This window comes from Scyliorhinus torazame, chromosome 4 (assembly GCF_047496885.1).
Source record: "Scyliorhinus torazame isolate Kashiwa2021f chromosome 4, sScyTor2.1, whole genome shotgun sequence".
Lineage (NCBI taxonomy): Eukaryota > Metazoa > Chordata > Chondrichthyes > Carcharhiniformes > Scyliorhinidae > Scyliorhinus > Scyliorhinus torazame.
This window is the reverse complement of record NC_092710.1, coordinates 116,997,210-117,021,008: the sequence shown is the minus strand read 5'-3', so window position 1 is coordinate 117,021,008 and position 23,799 is coordinate 116,997,210. Positions and strand designations below refer to the sequence as shown.

Genomic DNA, 23,799 nt, shown 5'->3' with positions numbered 1-23,799 from the left:
ACTGCGGAGAAGCCCTCTGTGCCTGAGTAATCGAGCTGACATTTGAATTATGGCTTCTGAAGGAAAGTGCTTATTTTGTGTTATGGGACCTCAGCATAGAATCATCACTTAGTGCAAAGGGGACGGAATTTAGCGAGATAAATTTTGTCGCCTGTTGTATAATTTGCAAGATTGCTGTCATTACTAGGGGATAATATAAGAGGACTGCAGCCTTTATTTATTGTTTTATGTACTGTGCAACCTCTAATTCTCATGTTATGCTGGTGATTTGTTCTAAGCGTATGTGTATATAAGAATAATGATAGGAAGAGACCCTCTGGTTCATCTAACCGATCCCTTACAGTTGCGATGTTTTATGCTTCATAATACAGACACTTCCCAAAGATCACTCTGACCCTGATTTAAGGCTCCTTAGGTACCTTCCAAACCCATGACAGCTACCATCTAGAAGGACAGGGGCAGCAGATACACCATGACTTGGAAGACCCCCTACAATTCACTCATCATCTGTCTTGCAAATATATCGCCTTCCCTTCACTGTCACTGGGTCAAAATCCTAGAACTCCCTCCCTATCAGCGCTGTGGATGTACCTACACCTCATGAACTGCAGCGGTTTAAGAAGGCAGCTCACCAGAACCTCCTCAAGGGCAATAAATGCGGGCCTAGCCAATGACGCCATGTCCCATAAATACCTCTTGTGATCTCCACTCCAGCCGGAAACAGATCTGCTGTCACTTGAAGGAATCCAGCGTATCGGTGTTAACTGCACAGCTGGCAGCCTGCTCCAGGGATCCACTGTTCTCAGGGAAACAAACTGCCACCCAACATACAACCTAAATGTGTCTTTGCATAATTTATAAGCATCACCCCTGCTACCACTGAACATTGTCAGACAAAATAATTGGTCCACATAAGCATTATCTAGTTGCTTCATTATTTTACAAAAATCTGTCAAATCATCCCTGAGTCAACACCTTCCTAAAGTACAGAGACAACTTAATGAATCACTTGTGTTCTGTTGGCTTCAGAGGTATGTTATATCACAGCATCTCTCATAGTATTGAACTCTAAAGAACTGCCACCACTCATCTCCCATTTGCCCCAGTATTCTGTAATGCAGTAACTAATGTCTGTATCATTTCTTTCCTCAGCCTAGTGCCTGGACAACCATCCCCTCCCTCCCCAGCTGCTTCTAATTTTAATCAGAGCCACTTCCAAATTTCAGCCAGTCAGTATTGTAATGTGCCATTTGATTTGGGTTATTACTGCTGAGACTGGTTGATCTATCCCTTCTCCGTTATTAGGCCAGTAATAAAGTACAGGCAGCGGATAATTGTGAGACTGCAGAGAATTATTCCCAGTTAGTCCAATAAGAATATGTAATCAATGTGATTTCTCTTTCTGTCATTAAATGGAAGTCTTTTCCTGACTATCATGTGTGCTTTTTAATTGTGGATTGGCTTTGTGTGTTTAATGGTCGATTCTTCAATGAATGCAGCACGGTAGCATTGTGGATAGCACAATTGCTTCACAGCTCCAGGGTCCCAGGTTCGATTCCGGCTTGGGTCGCTGTCTGTGCGGAGTCTGCACATCCTCCCCGTGTCTGCATGGGATTCCTCCGGGTGCTCCGGTTTCCTCCCACAGTCCAAAGATGTGCAGGTTAGGTGGATTGGCCATGATAAATTGCCCTTAGTGTTGGGTGGAGGTGTTGACCTTGGGTGGGGTGCTCTTTCCAAGAGCCGGTGCAGACTCGATGGGCCGAATGGCCTCCTTCTGCACTGTAAATTCTATGAAATAACTGAGAATATACAGTATCTAAACAAGCCATTCAGCCCAACAAATCCATGCTGGTCTTTTTGCTCCACATGAGCCCCTACCACCCGACTTCTTCTTGCCCTATCAATATATCCATCTATTAATTTCTCATTCATGCACTTATCCAACTTCCCCTTAAATACATTGATTATTTCAACCACTCTTTGTGATATAATAAAACATTTCTTCCATTGGGGCAGCATGGTGGCACAGCAGATCCGAGGCACTTTGCCTGCCCACCCAAAGTCCGAAATCATTAAACCTCTCCAAAAAAGATTAGGAGAGGAAAATCGGTAGATTCTTGAAAATAAATTAAAACTTCAACCCAGTCGAACGCTTTCTCCACATTCATGGAAATTAGTACCTCCAGTTCCTACATTCAGTAACCTCCTTATATTGGTGACAATTGTCCACCCTTCACAAACTCGGGTCTGATCCTCAGCTATCATCCCTGGCAAACAATCCTCCAAGTGTGCTGCCAGCACCTTCAGCAACTTCACATCAGCATTTAATAATGATATAAGTCAATAAGACCCACACTCCTCTGGATCCTTATCCTTTTTCAAAATTAGTGAAATTGAAACTTGCGCCAATGTGAGCGGAAGCTCCCCTCGGGCTAACGAGTCATTGAACATCTCCATTTTAGCAGCACTGTGGCACAGCGGTTAGCACTGCTGCCTCACAGCACCAGGGACCCTGGTTCGATTCGGACCTTGAGTGACTGTCTATGTGGAGTTTGCACTTTCTCCCCATTTCTGCGTGGATTTCTCAGAGTGCTCCGGTTTCTTCTCACAATTCAAAGATATGCAGGTTATGTGAATTTGGCATGCTAATATTGCCTAAAACATTAGGTGGGATTACGGGGATAGGAGCAGGGGATTGGGCCTACGTAGGGCGCTCTTTCAGAGCAAGAGCCGGTGTGGACCCAATGAGCCAAATGGCTCCCTTCTGCAATGTGAGATGAGGCCCCAGCTTGTTGCAAATTTTTTATAAAATTGCACTGGGAATCCGTCAGGGCTTGGAGGCTTCCCAGACTGCATTGAAGCGATGCACCTCATCACTTCCTCCAACCCAATTGGGATCTTCAGCCCTTGCACTTTCCTCTCCTCCACTACTGGGAAATCCAAGCCATCCTAGAACTGTTTCATCTCTGACTCCAACCTGTACAGCCCCTTGTTAAAGACCTCAAACACCCCATCACCTTACCTGGGTCATAGACTACCCTGCCCCCGGGTCCTTTATTTGCCCAATCTCTCTTGAAACCACCTGCCGTCTCAACTGGTGTGTCAACAACCTACTGACCTTCTCCCTATGTTCATAAAACACCTGTCCCAACTGGCCAACCGTTTTCGCCGTCGAGATCAGTTCAAATTCCATCTGAAGCTTCTTCTTCTTCAACAACTCCTCCTCTGGGGTGGCTGAATACTGCCGATCCACCGCTAGAATGACCTCCACCAACCTTTGCCTTTCCATCAACCCCACCTTCTCCCTGTACGCCTTTATCGAAATGAGCTCCCCCCCGATTACTGCCTTTAATGCTTCCCAGAACGTGGAGGGAGAAAGCTTGTTCTATTGAATTCAACATACGTGCCTAAAGCCACTCCAGCCCTCTCACATGCCCCTTATCCGACAACAGTGCCACATCTAACCTCCACGGCGGTTGCTGGGTGCCCTCTCTTCTCCACCGCAGATCTACATAGTGTGGCGCATAGTTCCATATGACATTCGCCGTGTATTCCGGGCCTACCACCCCTCGAAGCAGTGTCTTACCCATAATAAAAAAGTTGGTGTACATGTGAGGCACCCAGACCTCCACGGATCCCCCCCCCCCACACACACACACACACTATCTGCTGAATGAACCCGCACAACTGTTCCCCACCCCCAATACCTTCAGGGATTTGAGGCACAACCGATCCAGCCTGGGGATCAAGCACACAATTAAAATCCACCCCCATAATCAACCGATGTGTATCTAAATCCGGTATCCTCACCAACACTTTGTTAATGAACTCCACATCATCCCAGTTAGGAGCGTACACGTTCACTAACACCACAGGAACTCCCTCCAAACTTCCATTCAGCATTACGTATCTTCCCCCCCGGATTCCCCACTATGTTACCCGCTGAAAAAGCCAACCTCTTATTAATAAGCACCATGGCTCTCGTCGTCTTCGTATCCAGTCTCAAATGGAATACTTGCCCATACATCCTTTTCTCAACCTCTATTGATCCCTAACTGGCTTGGGTGGGGTGCTCTTTCCGAGGCCCGGTGCAGGCTCGATGGGCCGAATGGCCTTCTTCTGCACTGTATATTCTATGATTCTAATCCTCAGGTGAGTCTCCTGTAAAAAGACCAGGGACTGGATTCTCTGCTGGCGAGATGCTCCGTTTTGCCGGCAGCCCGGGGGTTTCCCGACGACATGGGGCTGCCCCACAATGGGAGACCCCATTGACTAGCCGGTGTAACGGAGCATCCCGCCGACGGGGTAAAAAAAAATGTGGCGGGGAGGGCAAATGTCAAACTTTTTAAATGGGCGAACTACCAAGATCTTTTAAACCGGCCCATTCAGTGCCCTCACATCCCAGGAGACAGCCATATCTTAGACGTAATAGACCCTCACAGGCCCCTACCTCGCCCACCTCCCAGACCCATCCAAGAAGGCTACCGCCACCCCCTCATTCCAATGACTCCATAATGAAACCTTCATCGTCAGCGACCCCCCCCCTTCCCCCCCCCTTTCCCCATTGCAAACTAAGAAAACCCCACCAACCCAGGCTCGCTATCTCAACCCTTGTAAAAAAAAAAGAAAACAAACCCCCTCCCCCCCAAATAACCAATCGTGGCTATTTGCCTCCCACTTCCCTTCCGTTAAGAAGTATTTCTGCTAGCCGGGTGACCCCCACCTGAGGAAAAACACACATTTTATTTTCAAAAAGTCCCTCCCACTACCCCCTGCCCAAACCATCCTGCACCCCAAGCCACTTCAACCCCATACCTCCTCCCTCACACCCCCCACAATCCCCATGCTTCCCACTGTTCCCAACAATTGCTTTAATACACCCAAAGACTATACCCCACACACAGTGTGGCACATATTACAAAGTTACGCACTCAGAGAGCAGAGGATATTAAAAGAAACAACACAAGGATTGACGCCCTTGAGCACACGGCCATAACTCAACCAGAGTGAAATGAACCCACCCAGAATCTTCAAATGCCCCCCAGTCCATGTTCCTTTATAAAGTTAATTGCCTCCTCTGGCATATCAAAATAATGTTCTCTTCCCCCATGCATGATCCACAGGTGAGCTGGGTACATCATTCCAAATTGCACCTTGCTCCTAAAAAGAGCAGCCTTGGCCTTATTGAACATAGCCCTTCTTTTCGCCAGCTTTGCCCCCTAGTCCTGGTAGATTTGGATAGTATGGCCTTCCCAACTGCACTCATGCCTCTTCTTTGCTCACCTCAGGATCTTTTTCTTGTCCAGATAACTATGGAGCCAGACTATGCGGCAGCTCCCAGCTCGCGGCTTCTTCCTCAATGACCGATGGGCCCAGTCCACTTCAGATGGTCAAAGACCCCTTCCCCCACCAACTGCTTGAACATCTCCTGTGGTTCTCAGACCCTCCATGCCTTAGGGCAACCCTACAATCCTCAGATCATCAATCTTGTCCTTTAGTTTATTTTGCCCCTCCGACATCATCAACATCTCTGCCTCCAAAGATGCAATCCAATCCTCGTGATCAGCAACCCTCTCCTCCGTCTTCTGGATCGACGCATTCTGCAACTCAAGCTGCTGTTCCACACTCTCCAGGGCTGCCCACCAAATCTTCAGTGACTATCTGACTTTGCTTTTTAAATTTGGCTGATTGAAACTTCACCAACTTGTCCGTCGACCACTAAGCGGGCAACGATGCCACAGGTCCCTCTGCCATCTTTTCCTCTCCTGCACCACACGTGACCTCCGGGTCCGAAGAATGGCGCTTGTTTGACACACTCGTCTGGTAACACTTCGACATCACTCACAGAGGAGAAATTCTTCTACTACGCCACTTTTCCACCTGCACCACCCCCCGTAAAATGGGCAAAAAGGGCCAAAACACTAGCCCTCAGCCAGGAGACACCTTATGTGCGACCACTCACTCCATGGCCACCACCGGAAGTCCTGGTTCTATGGATTTATTAATAACTGTCTTATATTTATGATCCCTAGTTTTGCTCTCACTCATGAATTTTTTCTCCCCCCGTGATAAATCACTTTATTTATTAGTTATACAAGCCTCATCATCAAATAAATAACTGTTCACATAAACCGCGAGCAGTCAGGTCCCCAGATAATTTACAGTTTAACAGGGTTATGAAATAAAACGAAGATTTAGGCATGTCCAAGAGCTGACGTTACTTCTTCGTGGGCAGGGCAATTTTGATGAGTTTGTAGACAAATAGATCTGCACCCGCAACAGTGAGGCCCATGGTTAGCCTGTAGAGCAGTGCATCCATCACACCACCTTTTAAATAGACTGGCATCCCATTGTCCGCCTGGAATATCTTCTGCTTCTCAGGAACCTTGTTCTCCACTCGCCTGCAGGCTGCAGTGCCGAAGGTTCGGCGTGAAAGTTGCTGAAAAGCCCCCCCGCCTCCCCCCCCCCCGCCCCACTCCCAGGCCGCTCATTTCACTCCCGCTCACAAATGGAAACATTTCTGTACGTCTATCTTTTATCAGGCCACCTCTTAGTTTTCTAGAGAAAAGAGCCCTAGCCCATTCAATCTTTCCTCATTAATTTTAATTTTCCAGTTATAATATCCTTGTAAGTTTTTTTGTACTTTCTTCAGTGCTGCTATAACGTTTTTATAAAATGGAGAGCAGAACTGGTCTAATAAAAGTTCATTTGTAAGTTTAGCATTGGTTCTGTGTTTCTCCTCTGAAAATGAACCCCAGTGCTAGGTTTGTTTTTATGGCTTTAACCTGCAGTCTGCTTTTAATAACTTGTGTATCAGTACTCTCAGATCTCTCTGCTTCTCTACCCCATTTAGACACTTACTTCTCCTCTTTATTCTTCCCTATGTTTCAACTCATTTGTGATTTACAAGGCTATTTGGTTTTTATTTCTTGGGTTTACTTGTGTACCTGTGTTCCATCAGCACAAGCAGAAATGTGGCCGTGGAGGAACTTGCAGCCTGTGTTAACTGTAGGGGACGGTGTGGTGATTATTGACTGTGGAGGAATTTGTCACAGTAAAATCACATGCATAATACCTGTGTCTTTCAGCTGCGACAGGTCTAATCTCATCACTGTATGGCCTTTCCCGAAGTTTACTTGCTGTATCGCTGCTGTATGCTTTATGTATTGGCACAGTAAAGGTAAGCTGTTAATTGGACATTTGAGCTAAAGGATAATTTGGAAGCAACTGGAAGTGAAGTCAGAAAACAGAAATAAATTGAAACAATAATATTGTTGAAGCTTAAATGAATAGCAGAATGGTTATTGAAGGAGGGCATTTGATTCATTGCGTCTATGTGGCTCTCCGAAGGAACAATTCATCTGGCTCAATTCCCCGTTTTCTTCCTGTGCAAGTAATAATTCAATTTCCTCTTGAATGGCTGTATTGAATCTGCCTCCACTACACTCCTCAGGCAGTGCATTCCAGATCCAAACCACTTGCTGCAGTTTTTCCTCATGTCACCATTTCTTCTTCTGCCAATTAGATTAAATCTGTGCCCTCTTGTTCTAGATCATTCCACCAATGGGAACTGGTTTTCCTGTCCTGACACCTTGTGATTTTGTATATCTCTGTGGAATCTCCTCTCGACCTTCCCTTCTTTAAAGCAAAGAGTCCCAATTTCTCCAATTTGCCTTGTAGCTGATATTCCTCACCACTGGAATCATTCTCATTAATCTTTTCTCCATCCTTTCTTTTTTTTAAAATAAATTTAGAGTACTCAATTTATTTTTTCCAATTAAGGGGCAATTTTAGAGTGTTCAATCCACCTACCTTGCACATCTTTGGGTTGTGGGGGCAAAACCCACGCAAACACGGGGAGAATGTGCAAACTCCACACGGACAGTGACCCAGAGCCGGGATCGAACCTGGGACCTCGGCGCCGTGAGACTGCAGTGCTAAAACTGCGCCACCGTGCTGCCCTTTCTCCATCCTTTCTAATGTCTTCAAGTCCTTCCTAAAGTGTGGTATCCAGAACTGGACCCTCCAGTTGAGGCCAAATGGTGTTTTATACAGGTTTACCATAACCTCCTTGCTTATGCCTCTATTAATAAAGCATAGGATGCTCTGTGCTGGCTCTCTTGAAAAGGGAAGGCTGAGGGGTGGCTAATAGAAATTATTTGAAGTATGAAAGGTTTTGATAGAGTAGACACAGATCAAATGTTTTCACGGGTGTGGAGAAGAGAAAAACGTGAGCCCATCAATATAAGGTAGTCAGCAAAAAAGCAACTAGGGAATTCAGACAAAACCTCTCACCCAGAAAGTGGTGAGAATCCTCAGTTACTTGAAACGAGTCCAAGAGACTGCAAGGTGCTAGTATTATCTATAAAACCACTCGCCTTCCATATGTCACGATCGCTATCCCAGTTAGGAACTGGTCTAGCTCCCTCTTGAAGGTGTGCAGAGAATTAGCACCAACCATACAAACCAACAATGCGTTAATAGTCTCTGGGAAAAGAAGAACAGCTTAACATTCAGTCTATTACACTGTTTAACATAGAACATAGAACATAGAAAATACAGCACAGAACAGGCCCTTCGGCCCACGATGTTGTGCCGAACCTTTGTCCTAGATTAATCATAGATTATCATTGAATTTACAGTGCAGAAGGAGGCCATTCGGCCCCTTGAGTCTGCACCAGCTCTTGGAAAGAGCACCCTACCCAAACTCAACACCTCCACCCACCACCAAGGGCAATTTGGACATTAAGGGCAATTTATCATTGGCCAATTCACCTAACCCGCACATCTTTGGACTGTGGGAGGAAACCGGAGCACCCGGAGGAAACCCACGCAGACACGGGGAGGACGTGCAGACTCCGCACAGACAATGACCCAAGCTGGAATCGAACCTGGGACCATGGATCTGTGAAGCAATTGTGCTATCCACAATGCTACCGTGCTGCCCTTAAGAACAAATAAATCTACACTATATCATTTTCCCGTAATCCATGTACCTATCCAACAGCTGCTTGAAGGTCCCTAATGTTTCCGACTCAACTACTTCCACAGGCAGTGCATTCCATGCCCCCACTACTCTCTGGGTAAAGAACCTACCTCTGATATCCCTCCTATATCTTCCACCTTTCACCTTAAATTTATGTCCCCTTGTAATGGTGTGTTCCACCTGGGGAAAAAGTCTCTGACTGTCTACTCTATCTATTCCCCTGATCATCTTATAAACCTCTATCAAGTCGCCCCTCATCCTTCTCCGCTCTAATGAGAAAAGGCCTAGCACCCTCAACCTTTCCTCGTAAGACCTACTCTCCATTCCAGGCAACATCCTGGTAAATCTTCTTTGCACCTTTTCCAGAGCTTCCACATCCTTCCTAAAATGAGGCGACCAGAACTGTACACAGTACTCCAAATGTGGCCTTACCAAGGTTTTGTACAGCTGCATCATTACCTCATGGCTCTTAAATTCAATCCCTCTGTTAATGAACGCGAGCACACCATAGGCCTTCTTCACAGCTCTATCCACTTGAGTGGCAACTTTCAAAGATGTATGAACATAGACCCCAAGGTCTCTCTGCTCCTCCACAATGCCAAGAACTCTACCGTTAACCCTGTATTCCGCATTCATATTTGTCCTTCCAAAATGGACGACCTCACACTTTTCAGGGTTAAACTCCATCTGCCACTTCTCAGCCCAGCTCTGCATCCTATCTATGTCTCTTTGCAGCCGACAACAGCCCTCCTTACTATCCACAACTCCACCAATCTTCGTATCGTCTGCAAATTTACTGACCCACCCTTCAACTCCCTCATCCAAGTCATTAATGAAAATCACAAACAGCAGAGGACCCAGAACTGATCCCTGCGGTACACCACTGGTAACTGGGATCCAGGCTGAATATTTGCCATCCACCACCACTCTCTGACTTCTATCGGTTAGCCAGTTCGTTATCCAACTGGCCAAATTTCCCACTATCCCATGCCTCCTTACTTTGTGCAGAAGCCTACCATGGGGAACTTTATCAAATGCCTTACTAAAATCCATGTACACTACATCCACTGCTTTACCTTCATCCACATGCTTGGTCACCTCCTCAAAGAATTCAATAAGATTTGTAAGGCAAGACCTACCCCTCACAAATCCGTGCTGACTATCCCTAATCAAGCAGTGTCTTTCCAGATGCTCAGAAATCCTATCCTTCAGTACCCTTTCCATTACTTTGCCTACCACCGAAGTAAGACTAACTGGCCTGTAATTCCCAGGGTTATCCCTAGTTCCTTTTTTGAACAGGGGCACGACATTCGCCACTCTCCAATCCCCTGGTACCACCCCTGTTGACAGTGAGGACGAAAAGATAATTGCCAACGGCTCTGCAATTTCATCTCTTGCTTCCCATAGAATCCTTGGATATATCCCGTCAGGCCCGGGGGACTTGTCTATCCTCAAGTTTTTCAAAATGCCCAACACATCTTCCTTCCTAACAAGTATTTCCTCGAGCTTACCAATCTGTTTCACACTGTCCTCTCCAACAATATCGCCCCTCTCATTTGTAAATACAGAAGAAAAGTACTCATTCAAGACCTCTCCTATCTCTTCAGACTCAATACACAATCTCCCGCTACCGTCCTTGATCGGACCTACCCTCGCTCTAGTCATTCTCATATTTCTCACTCCTGTCCTCTGCTCCTCCGCAATCTGTCAGACTAGAATAATTTATTAATAGATGGTGCTCTGAAGTATATCTGACCCAGGTCATAGAGTCATGGAGTTTTAAAGCACAGAAATAGACCCTTTGGCCCATCGTGTCTGTGCTGGCCATCAAATACCTATCTATCCAAATCCCATTTTCTAGCACAAGGTCTGTAGCCTTGTATGCTATAGCGTTTCATGAAGGCCTGACTTCCCAACCTTGCCCCTTGCCTGAGGTGTGATGATCCTCGGGTTAAATCACCAACAGTCAGCTCTCCACCTCAAAGGGAAAAGTGGCCTATGGTCATTTGGGACTGTGGCGACTTTACTTTACTTTTGCTAGCGTTCCAAACACTCACCTGAATGCTTCTTAAATGTTACAATGGTTCCCGCTTCTACCTTCCTTTCAGGCAGTGAGTTCCAGATTCCCACCTCCCTCTGGGTGAAAAGTTTTTCCTCAAATCCCCTCTAAGTCTCCTGCCCCTTACTTTAAATCTATGCCCCTGATTATTGACCCCTCTTATAAGGGGAAAAGTTTATTTCTATCTATCCCAGATCTATGTCCCTCATAACTTTGTACACCTCGATGAGGTTTCCCCCTCAACCTTTTCTGCTCTAAGTAAAAACCACCACAGCCTGTCCAGCCTCTCTTCATAGCTGAAACGATCTAAGGTACGGCGATGGTGGGAAGGGGAAGGGGTAGAGTGGGTTAGGATGGAGGAGGAATCTTGTAAGGGGTCTAGTTTGAGGGCTATGGTGACGGCAGCGTTGCCAATGGCTCAGAGTAGGTATTCAGGGAGCCCGGTGGTGCAGTCCACGGTGAAGATATGGAATCAGCTGAGGAGGCATTTTAGGATGGAAGGGATGTCGGTGCTAACGCCGCTGTGCGAGATCATGGGTTTGAGCCGGGGGGGAATGGATAGTGTATACAGGAGGTGAAGGGAATTGGGGCTGGTCAAGGTGAGGGATCTGTATTTGGAGGACGGGTTTGCCAGTCTGGAGGAGCTATGGGAGAGGGTAGAGCTGCCGAGGGGGAGTGAGTTCAGGTATCTGCAGGTTAGGGACTTTGCGCGAAAGGTCTGGAGGGATTCCCCAGGTTGCCGGGATACGCCTGCTGAAACGACTGCTGCTTCCGGATGTGGAAGGGGAGTGAAGAAGTGGGAATATATACAAGTGGTGGGGAGCAGGGAGATGAGCGGGTGGTGAAGATCAAGGAGATATGGGAAGCGGAATTGGGAGGGGAGATCAATTGGGGAGGATGGAGTGAGGCACTGCAAAGAATAAACGGGACCTCCTCTTGTGCAAGGATGAGCCTGTTACAGTTTAAGGTGGTGCACATGGTGCATATGACTTGGGCAAGAATGAGTGGGTTCTTTCAGGGGGTAGCAGATGAGTGTGACAGGTGTGGGCGGGGACCAGCGAATCATGCACACATGTTTTGGGGTTGCGAAAAATTGGGAGGATTCTGGGCGGGAGTGTTCGACGTCTTAGCCAGGGTAGTGGAGGAGGAGGTGGACCCAGACCCTTTGATGGCGATATTTGGGGTCTCAGAGAAGCCGGAGCTCATGGAGAGGAGGAAGACAAATGTCTTGGCCGTCACCTCTCTGATTGCACGGTGGCGAATTTTGCTGGAGTGGCGGTCGGCATTGCCACCAGGGGTAGAGGCATGGTTGGGTGACCTGTACGACTTAGAGAAGATAAAGTATGAGTTAAGGGGCTCAGCAGGGGAGTTTGAAAAAAGGTGGGGGATGTTTGTTACCGTGTTTGAGGAGCTGTTCGTCGCAGGAGGGTGGGTGGTGGGTGGTGGGGGATGGGTGGAGGATGAAAAAGGGGGAAAATCTGTATAGACTCTATAATTGATGGTTGGGAAGTATGTTTCCCGGGGTGTTTATTCGCTGTAACATGCTTTGATACATGTTTGTAATAAAATACATTTTTTTTTTAAATAGCTGAAACGATCTCGCCCAGGAAACATTCTGGTGAATTTCCTCTGCACCCTTTCTAGTGCAATCACATCCTTGAGCCTATCAATGTAACTGAGGATCTTTTGAATTAAAGATTTCACTTGTAGTGTAAAATGGTAAAGTGCTATTGGACATTTAATGAAAAAATGAGGACATGGCCTGTGATTTATTTATTTTATGCAGAGACCATGGGATACGCAACATATTCCGGTGCTATTTTCTGCTTACTGTGGACTGCTGGTTGCTTGTTCCTATCACCTCAGCAGACAAAGCAGTGAGCCAGCAGTGTTGATGTAAGTCATTTTGGTCAGAGTTCCCATTGTTGTTACTGATTGAGGGTAAGGAGGTTACAAGCATCTGTTTGCTCAAAGGAATCTTTTTTTTTCTTTCAAAATTTAGAGTACTCAATTTTTTTTCCAACTAAGGGCCAATTTTAGCATAGCCAATTTGCCTACCCTGCACATATTTTTGGGTTGTGGGGGCGAGACCCACGCAGACACAGGGAGAATGTGCAAACTCCACATGGGCAGTGACCCGGGGCCAGGATCAAACCCGGGACCTCAGCGCCGTGAGGCAGCAGCGCTAACCACTGCGCCACCGTGCTGCCCCTGCTCAAAGGAATCTTTGGTCCTGGAGCAGATCGGCTCACCAAGTTAAATAGCTACTGACTGCATCAATGAAAATAGAAGGGGGCAAGGGTGGCTCTGTTTTGCAAGCAAGATAAATGTTTTAAAAACAGTAAATGCTGGAAATACTCAGCTAGCCTGCCAGCATCTGTGGAGAGAGAAACCGAGTTAACATTTCAGGTCGGTGTCCTTGCAACACAACACAAAAGGTAGTGGAAAACTGGAACTCTTGTATAAAAGCTAATAATAATATAAAACTAATGGATTCATGTGGATTGCATATCAGGTTTGCACAGCCATGCTGCTATTTGATTGCGTGTTTTATTTCATTACAGGTCTCTCATTCGCTCCAAGCTGTTCAATGAATTGGAAGTCCAGAATCCTGAGCATCCTCTGTCAGAAAACAAGGATGTTCTTCCTGAAAAACTGAGGAATTCTGTGGTATATGTTCCTTCTCACATTAATAATCGATTTGTGATAATTTGACAACAGTGCTTTTTTGGTGCATCAAAAAGAAATATCTTAAATTACATTGTAGAGTTGAATTTCCTAAATTGTTTTCAGAACAAAAACAGAATGATAAAGGCGCTAAAAGGGTTGGTTGCATTGGCTTGATTTGTAATCACATAAGCAAAGAAGATTAAAGGGCGATGTTTACGATGATAAAAAAATGTGATAGGGTTAAACTACTTCCCCTGGCAGAGAAGTCTAGAACAAAGGAATATAACCTTAAAGTTAGAGCTAGTCTATTTGGGGGTGATGTCAAGAAGTAGTTCTACACAGAAAAATTATTGGAAATCTCTCCCACACTAGGGTGGGGATCAATTGAAAAATTCAAAAGTGACATTGATAGATTTTTGTTAGTTAAGAGTATTAAGGGTTACAGCAGTGTTTTTTCCGGGGACCCATTTTTACCAACCGGCCAACCTTCGGGACCCAACCCGGAGACCTTTGCGACCCACGCTGGCCGACCTTCGTGACCCACGGCAGCTGACCTGCGTGACCCATGCCGGCTGGCCTGCGCGACCCACCATTTTCTCTTACCTTGTTTGTTGCTGACAAAAATGGAGGAAATGGTTTGGATTCCCCTTGGCCACAATGGTCCCTTTGGCCTCCCGAACTTGTAAAAATAAAGGCTGCAACCGTATTTTTTTTAAAATGCAGCCGCACTGCGCATGCGTGCCTGATCATCGTGCGCATGCGCAGTGCAGCCAACTTTTTTTTATATGTTCGTGGCCATTTTGAAGGCCGCTTGCAGTCAGAATAGTTAAAAGCTGGCTGCTGCACGCGGATTTGCGCAATTGGGAGCGCTGCGACGGATGGCTCCGCGACCCTCCCGACACCCGCCCGCGACCCACCCGCAGTTCGCGGCCCCGAGTTTGACAATGCCTGGGTTACAGAATCGAGGCAGGTCAATGGCACTAAGAAACAGATAACCCATGACCTTATTGAATTGTGGAATAGGTTGATGTGGCTGAATGACTTCTTATTATTACTGACAGCAGTTCTAGTGGTTCCTTGGAGGCTTTTGCCGTTGTCTCTGCCTCTAGGTGTGGTTTTGACTAACGAGGATTCTCCAACGGGACAAGTGTCTAGCTTATAGGAATGTTCAGACTTGTTGCAACAACACGTAGGGCATCTTACATACACAGGGCATGAATTTGAATTGATTCAGTCTAGAAATGCTAGGTTTCCAGTAACTGATTGACAGGAACAATATTGGCATCTGAAAAACTCTTCATTTAGAAAGCTTGAAATATTCCCTCGTACCCCATGATTTTTTTCCTTTTCAATTACTAATCCAATTCTCTGTTGAAAGTTGTTAACTGTTTTCAGCGGCAGTGCATCCCAGATTATAACAGCTCGCTATGTAAAAAAAATGACCGCCCCATCTCCCCTCTGGTTCTTTTGCTGATTATCTTAATTCTGTGAGCTCTGTTTACTAACTTTGGAATTGAATGTAAAGTTGAAAAGAAAAGAAAATTGCAGAGTTATGCTCTTTGCACGAGTACGATTAAGGGGATAGCTCTTATAAAAGGCTGATTTAGGCACAGTCTGCTGAATGGCGCCCTTGCGTTATAATTTTAACATGTTAACATGAAGGGTGGATCTTGAGCTCTCCAGGAAGTATAGATTTATTGCATTAAATTACCAGACAAATCAAATTAGCAAAGGTAATCTGGAAAATGCTCTGCAACAGTTTCCTGGGACGTTGTGGAACAAACTAGGGATAAAGCTATTTTAGATCTAGCAGTGTGCAATGAGGTAGGTTTAATTAGTAATTTCATACTAAAAGATCTTCTGCGGAAAAAGTGGAGAAAATACAATTGAATTCCATTTTAAGTTTGAAAGCAGGGCAGCACGGTGGCACAGTGGTTAGCACTGGGACTACGGCGCTGAGGACCCGGGTTCGAATCCTGGCCCTGGGTCACTGTCCGTGTGGCGTTTGCACATTCCAATAATAATAATAATCAATATCGCTTATTATCCCAAGTAGGCTTCAATGAAGTTACTGTGAAAAGCCCCTAGTCGCCACATTCCGGCGCCTGTTCGGGGAGGCCGGTACGGGAATTGAACCCGCGCTGCTGGCATTGTTCTGCATTACAAGCCAGCTGTTTAGTCCATTGTGCTAAACCAGCCCCTAACTCCCCGTGTTTCCGTGGGTTTCACCACCACAACCCAAAGATGTGCTGGTTAGGTGGATTGGCCACACTAAATTGCCCCTTAATTGGAAAAATAAAAATATTTCGCTACTCTAAATTTATTTTTTAAAAGTTTGAAAGCAATATATTTCAGTCCCAGTTAAGAATCTTAAACTTAAATTAAGTTACATAGGTATGAAAGGAGAGCTGTCTAAAGTTGGTTGGATAAATAGACCGGAAGATATAGGAGTAAATAAACAATGGAAATCAGTGAAGAAACAATACAAAATGTTAAACAAAAATACATAAAAAATCTTTTCTAAACAAAACTCAGGATGACAGATCCATCTATGGTTTAATTGAAGTTAAGGGTAGTATTAGGTGAAAAATAGAAAAAGCTTATGGAATAGAAGTAAGCCAGGGGATTGTAACTGAAGAAACCAGCAAACAATCAAAACATTGATAAAAAATGAAAACACAGAATACAAGAATAAACTAGCCAAGAATATAAAAATAGATTGTAAGATCTTTCCCAAGTGTATAAAAAGGAGAGTAGCTAAAGTAAACTTCGGTCTCTTAGAGGCAGAGCTGGAAAAATGATGGGGAAGAAGGAGATGACAGAAACATTGAAGAAGTCTGCCTTTACAGTAGAAGACATTAAATTACATACAGAAATAAAAGGTAACTGAGGGTCTAATATCAATGAGGAACTTAAGGTAATTAATATCAGCAGAGAAAAGTTATTTGGAGATACCTAAGGGACTACAAGCCAGCAGACTTGGTGGCTTACATCCTAGACTTCTAAAAGAGGTAGTTGCAGAGACAGTGGATGTGCTAGTTCTGAGTTTCTAAAATTCCCTAGATTCTGGAATGCAGAATCCCAGCAGTTAGCAAATGTAAAATGCCTTTCAAGAAAGGGGGAAGAGAGAAAATAGGGAACTACAGGCCAGTTAGCCTGACATCTGTCATCAGGAAAATACTGGAATCTATTATTAAGGAAGTTTTAGAAATGCACTGAGTAAATAATAGTATGATCAGACAAAGTCAATATAGTTTTATGAAAGGGGATGAAAGCAGATTACTGCGGATGCTGGAATCTGAAACCAAAAAGAAAATGCTGGAAAATCTCAGCAGATCTGGCAGCATCTGTAGGGAGAGAAAAGAGCTAACGTTTCGAGTCCAGATGACCCTTTTGATGTGTTATGTACTCTGGGATAACACAGGCTGCAACTGGATGCAGCTTTAACCCAAAAGATACTCCAGACCTTGAAGTTAGTTCAATCTGATTTATTGAACCAGTAGCACAGTTCTCTATGAGTTCGACTCTCTGCTAACTTAAGTGTGGTTACTCTGTCTGACTGAACCAGACTAGCTCTTAGCCACGTGCTGGAGGTGTGATACTGTGTATACACCCTGACTCACTCTGTATATGTTCATCAGTGGAAAGTGGTGGAGTGTGAGTGCTTCGTACCTTTTATAGTGAGATACCACCCCTGAATGTCCTGCCTGCTCATTGGTCATGTCCTGTTCTCTGTGTTCATTAGCTGCCTGTCTGTATATCATTATTGCCTTGTCTGCATATCATGACACCTTTGTCATTGCTTTGGGTCATCTGGACTTGATGGACCCTTGCTGGACTCAAAGCAAGGGTCATCTAGACTCAAAACGTTAGCTCTTTTCTCTCCCTCCAGATGATGCCAGATTTGCTGAGATTTTCCAGCATCTTGTTTTTGGTTTATGAAAGGGGAGTCTTGTTTGACGAATTTATTAGAATTTTTGTTTATGTAACTAATAGAGTAGTTAAAGGGGAATTGGTAGAAGTGGTACACCTGCATTTCCAAAGGCATTCAATAAAATACCACACAAATACACATGATCATGTCTCATGGAATTGAGGGTAATATATTAGGATGAATGTAAGATTGGTAAATGGCCAGGAAGCAGAGAGTATGGATAAACAGAGCATTTACAAATTGGTAAGCTGTAACTAGTGGAATGCCGTAAGGATCAGTGCGGGAATGTCAACTACTTACAGACTATATTAATGACATAGACAAAAAAAACTATAAAGGCTTGGGTATACTCAGACAAAGAACACAGAAAGGTAGCATGCAAGGACATGAACAATTGGGAAGGCAAATAGTTTTGGGTCTCTGTTGCAAGGGGATTGGAGTACAAGAATAAGGACGTTTTACTACAATTTACAGGGCTTTGGTGAGCCAACACCAGGAACACTGGCAGCAGTTTTGGTCTCCATATTTAAGGAAGGGTAAAATTGCATTGGAGATGGTGCAGCAAATATCCACTAGATTGGTTCCTGGGATGAGAGAGTTGTGCTATGATGAAAGGCTGAGTAAACTGGGCCTATATTCTGTGTTATTTAAAAAAATGAGAGATAATCTCATTGAAAACTACAAAATTCTGAAGGGACTTGATAGGGTAGACACTGAGCTGTTGTTTCCTTTGCTTGAGAATACAGAACACTGTCAGGATAAGGTGTCAATCATTTAGGACAGAGGTGAGGAGGATTATTTTTTCACTTAGAGCATTATGAATTATTGAAATTGCCTATTTGTGGGGGTTGTGGATGTTCCATCATTGAGTATATTTAAGGTTGAGATAGATGGAATTTTGGTGTCTCAAGGAATGAAAGGATATGGGGAGCGTAGAGGCATGTGGAATTAAGACAGATCAGCCCTGATTGTATTGAATAAGCTCGAGGGACTGCATAGTATACTGCTGCTCCTATTTCTTATGTTCTTATGATGTTCCATTGATTTAAAAAATAACATTTGGGATTGTTTTTGTTTCATAATAATGCTAAAATGTATTATGCCTTTGCAGAGCGAAGTCTTGAAGTCCGATCTTGTTATGTGTGCAGTGATTACCCTTCTAACCTTCGCAATCAGTGCAACTACTGTTTTCCTTTCATTGAAGGTATACTTTCACATTAAATGTTGTTCCTCCATGTTGGCATTTCAGCTTTTTTGGCGAGATGTGCTACAGCTTAATGTTTCCTAAATGTGTAAGGATCAGTTGAATTCTATTCATTTCAGTACATGAACAAGAGCTTTTACACCATATGGACATTTCTTAACATAGAACATACAGTGCAAAAGGAGGCCATTCGGCCCATCAAGTCTGCACTGACCCACTTAAGCCCTCACTTCCACCCTATCCCCATAACCCAATAACCCCTCCTAACCTGTTTGAATCATGTTTGAGACATTTCTGCTCACCTCTCAGGTTGGGGGGGGGGGACCAGAGGAAAATTCTTAAAACAGAATATTGACATTTTATAACATTTATTAAAGGACTTCTCTTGTATTTAATAGCATAACTTTGGGATTTGCTCATACAAGATTAAACAGCAAACTGTTAATCAATGTTAATCATTATGTTCCTGATTTTTTTAAATTGACAGCATTACATATTTTTAATTGACAGCATTACATTGAATAGAAACTTTAAAATCCACCCTTTTGGAGCTGAGTGTTTCATGGTCAGAACCACGCAATGTCCACCGACCTGCGCCAAAAACGGCGCAAATCAGTCCGGCATCGCGCTGCCCCAAAGGTGCGGAATCCTCCGCATCTTGAGGGGCCGAGCCCTAACCTTGAGGGGCTAGGCCCGCGCTAGACTGATTTCCGCCCCGCCAGGTGGCGGGAAAGGCCTTTGGTGCCCCGCCAGCTGGCGCGGAAATGACATTGCCAGGCGGCGCATGCACGGGAGCGTTAGCGGTCGCTCATGGCATCCCCGGGCATGCGCAGTGGAGGGGGTCTTTTCCACCTCCGCCATGGTGGAGACCATGGCGAAGGCGGAAGGAAAAGAGTGCCCCCACGGCACAGGCCCGCCCACGGATCGGTGGGCCCCGATCGCGGGCCAGGCCACCGTGGGGGCACCCCCCGGGGCCAGATCGCCCCCCGCTCCCCCCAGGACCCCGGAGCCCGCCCACGCCACCTTGTCCCGCCGGTAAGAGAGGTGGTTTAATCCACGCCGGCGGGACAGGCATTCCAGCAGCGGGATTCACACCAGCCCCCGGCGATTCTCCGACCCGGCGGGGGGTCGGAGAATCTCGCCCAAGGCTTGTCCCTTCGTTTCCCTAAGTTAGAAATGTGTCCAGCCCTAATTATCTGAAAGTTACTCTTTTTTTTCACCAGAAAGTTTCTTGAATGAATAAACTACTCTTAACCCATTTTCTACATTTGTGAGTTATGAAACAAAACTTAAATTCTCAAAAACGAACTCAGTTGATCATTATAAAGGGTTGGATGTGGAAAATCAAAAGTTGACGGAAGCTGTCTTCTTGAGGCTGGAATGAATGAAGAAAGTGGCTCTGTAGAGTTGAGGGAATTTCATTTGGGGTCTGCCTTGAGAGTGCACGATACTGACCTGCAATGCAGCTCAGTGTACTGTGCATGTACCTACGCAATAGGGACTGCAGTGGTTCAAGAAGACAGCTCACCATCATCTTCTCGGGGGCAAGTAGGGATGAGCAATAAATGATGGCCTAGCCAGCGACACCTACATCCTGTAAAATTAATTTTAAAAAGCTCTATCATAGGTAATCATAGAATTTACAGTGCAGAAGGAGGCCATTCGGCCCATCGAGCCTGCACCGGCCCTTGGAAAGAGCACCCCACCCAAGCCATCCCCACAACCCAGTAACCCCACTCAACCAACGCCAAGGGCAATTTTGGACACTAAGGGCAATTTATCACGGCCAATCCACCTAACCTGCACATCTTTGGACTGTGGGAGGAAACCGGAGCACCCGGAGGAAACCCACGCACACATGGGGAGAACGTGCAGACTCCGCACAGACAGTGACCCAGCTGGGAATCGAACCTGGGACCCTGGAGCTGTGAAGCAATTGCGCTATCCGCTATGCTACCGTGCTGCCCCCTCTATGTTTGGTCCTCCTAAATTTTATGAGCACAAATATCTCTTTCCATCACCACATTGGATGCATATCCCAATAATTCTTCCTCACTGGTATTAGCCTTGGAATTTAATAAAAAGGACATTCAATTAAATATAAAAGGTTCAGTAGGATATATAGAGACAAATTGTGGAGTGGAATTATAGGGCCCCTCCCACCGACAGGATATTTTTGTTCCACTGAAGCCAATGGACCTTTGAACAGCTCACCACATTCTACAGCCCTATCCATGCCATGTCAGGGCTGTAAGATTTCCCCCTGAAGTGTCCAGAAATGGGGACCTTAGTCTCAAAATTAGGTTTTTCAGGGATGATATCCAGAAGTACTTCTTCACACAAAGAATAGTCAAATTCTATAATTCTCTCCCCTCCCAAAAATTGTTGAGACAGGGGCCAGGATTCTCCATTTGGGAACAAGTCAGGAAGCGAGTCTGAATTCTTTGCCATACACATTTATGTGTGGCGAGGATTGTGTGGGATTCCTAGGAAATCCCTCTATCGGGTCGCCATTTTCAGCGTGTGGTCCAATAGCACGGTCCAATGGCTGTCCCCTGCAATACAATTCCCCTGGGGATTTTCTGTGTCACTCCTCTCCCACAGTATGGATGTGACCTGACCCCCCCCCCCTTCAATCAGAGACACCCTAATTAAGAGATCCCCATCAGAGACATCCCTAATTAGAGAGACTAACTTCAGAGGTCCCTGCCGAAGCCCCACATAAGAGAGACCCCTGCCTGGAAGCCCTCCATAAGAGAGGTCCCTGCCGAAGCCCCCGATAAGAGAGACCCCTGCCTGGAAGACCCACCGAAGAGAGACCCCTGCCTGGAATCCCCCCATAAGAGAGACCCCTGCCTGGAATCCCCCCATAAGAGAGACCCCTGCCTGGAAGCCCCCCATAAGAGAGACCCCTGCCTGGAAGCTGGAAAGCAGTACAGACAAAGGCAGTGAAAAAAAATAATTGCTTTAAAATTCACCTGTGCAATACACTTGCTGGCTCAGGCACAGGAAACAGCAACTGTCAGTTCCTGGAAAGAGAAAAACAGTCAGCTGGGTTTAAACCCCCTCATATCTTTGATCTACAAGCCTTTCATTCATCTCTCTGTGAAATTGCTTCCCCCAGGCTTTGATCCAGTTTACAAGCACAGGCTGGTTGGGTATGGACTGTATCTTGCCTGTCTTTGGGACTTCAGACTGACGGATCGTATCAACAACATGTCCCTTCTGCTATTTGCAATGGGCAAGGTACAGACTATAACTTACCAGCCCGTACTTGTAAAACTCAAAACACAGCGTCTAATATTAGATGTGATTCTGTAATTCAACAACATTTGTGAAATAATCCTCAGTGTGCTAAAGGTTATGCTGACACAGGGCTCTGTTCCTTGCAAACAGGAAGAACATGTACACACATTGTGCCTGTTACACCTAAACAAAATAAGTGATATAAGCCATTCACTGGTTCATTCCTCTGGGCACTGCCTTGACCAATCAGAGTCAAGCTGCCTGGTTCAAATTTTCAAACCGTGCTTGGAGTTAACTGGCAATCACCATTAACTGGTACATTCTCCATGGCAAAGCCTCCACCAATCAGAGTTGACTTGTCAAGCAACCAGCACTCTTTATAAAATATATTTTTTCAGCAGTAGATGTTGATCAAGTAATTTCTCCTGTGTGCATATCAGAAATTCCTCTTCTCCCCTACCCTTAAAATTATTTTTCTCAATCTGTACTTGGGTAATTAAAATCTCCTCATCACTACTCTATTTTTTTGTTACATGAGCATGACATTTTCTCATCTATCTCCTACACACTGTTTGGCGATCTCTGAAAAAATTCCCAAGAGTGTAACAGCTCCCCTTCTGTTCCACAACTCAAGCCAAATAGATTCAGCATTTTTTTGACTGCAAAACCTTATTAGTTACACTACAGACCAGGGGAAGCCAACTGTGACTTGTGAGCTGCATGTGGCTCTTTGAGACATAGAGTGCAGCTCATTCCTTGTGTACTTTCAAGGGAGGTAAACAACCAGATGTAGTTTGTTCAAATCTACAAATTGGCTGTGGTACAACAACCCAGGCAATGATTAAAAACCTAGCTAAACTATCCACACTAACCAAATCCAGTCTGCTGTTATTCCAGTTAACTATTGTATAGATTGTGCTATTCTAACAGTTTGACAAATGACAGTGTGTGTGTGCTTAAAGAAATGACGAGTACATTTTTCCAGTAGCACATTTGAGCGGCAGAATCTCAACTGGGAATACAGATTCTATGTTGGTGCATCCAGAAAGAGACAGTAAATTAGTGAATTTTATTCCTAACAGCTCAGGTCACCTACCACAGTTCTGACCAGATAGGATTGAGGTAGACTGGGAGCACATGTTATTACTGGAATCCTGCAAAACTGTGCATTTTTATCCCAGTTGTGCGCAATACGAATTGCACCCGGAGTCAAATCAATTTGACATTAAACAGTTCTGCAGCGAACTTTTTCGTGTAGTAACAAACCTCATATGATGAGGTGAAATGAAGAAAGGTGGAAGGAGGTTTGAATGGAGTTTTATAAAGTGGAACTTAATTTAAGCAAACAAATTGAATGCAGGTAAAATATTTAGATTTAGAAACTGCTATAGATACTTTATGGTATTTGAAGTTAGGAGAAAACTTAAAAATAAATAAATACCTACATATACTTTTATACTATTCGCACTTGCATTTTTGTGAAAGATATTTCCTCACAAAATTGTTTGCAGTGTGCAATGAGGTAGGTTTAATTAGTAATAAAAATATGTCTAAAGATTATCCATGTCTGGTGGCTCTTGAATGTCTGAAGATTATCATCTGTGGGTCTAAAGTTGAGAAAGGTTGTCAATATCTGCTTCAGACATTGATGTACATAGAATTTAATATTTCCTTTGTCGCTTTTGCTGTTTTCCTCAATC

General features: G+C 44.9%; 1 protein-coding gene across 1 annotated transcript in view; it reads left to right on the top strand.

Moving 5' to 3' along the window:
• Positions 1-23,799, top strand: part of LOC140411422 (pecanex-like protein 2) — a 429,375-nt gene that overhangs the window by 157,791 nt on the left and 247,785 nt on the right. The window contains exons 16-19 of the mRNA XM_072500529.1: positions 7,089-7,180; positions 12,832-12,941; positions 13,610-13,715; positions 18,761-18,853. Of these exons, the coding sequence (XP_072356630.1) occupies positions 7,089-7,180; positions 12,832-12,941; positions 13,610-13,715; positions 18,761-18,853 (401 nt within the window). The remainder of the gene's footprint in view (positions 1-7,088; positions 7,181-12,831; positions 12,942-13,609; positions 13,716-18,760; positions 18,854-23,799) is intronic.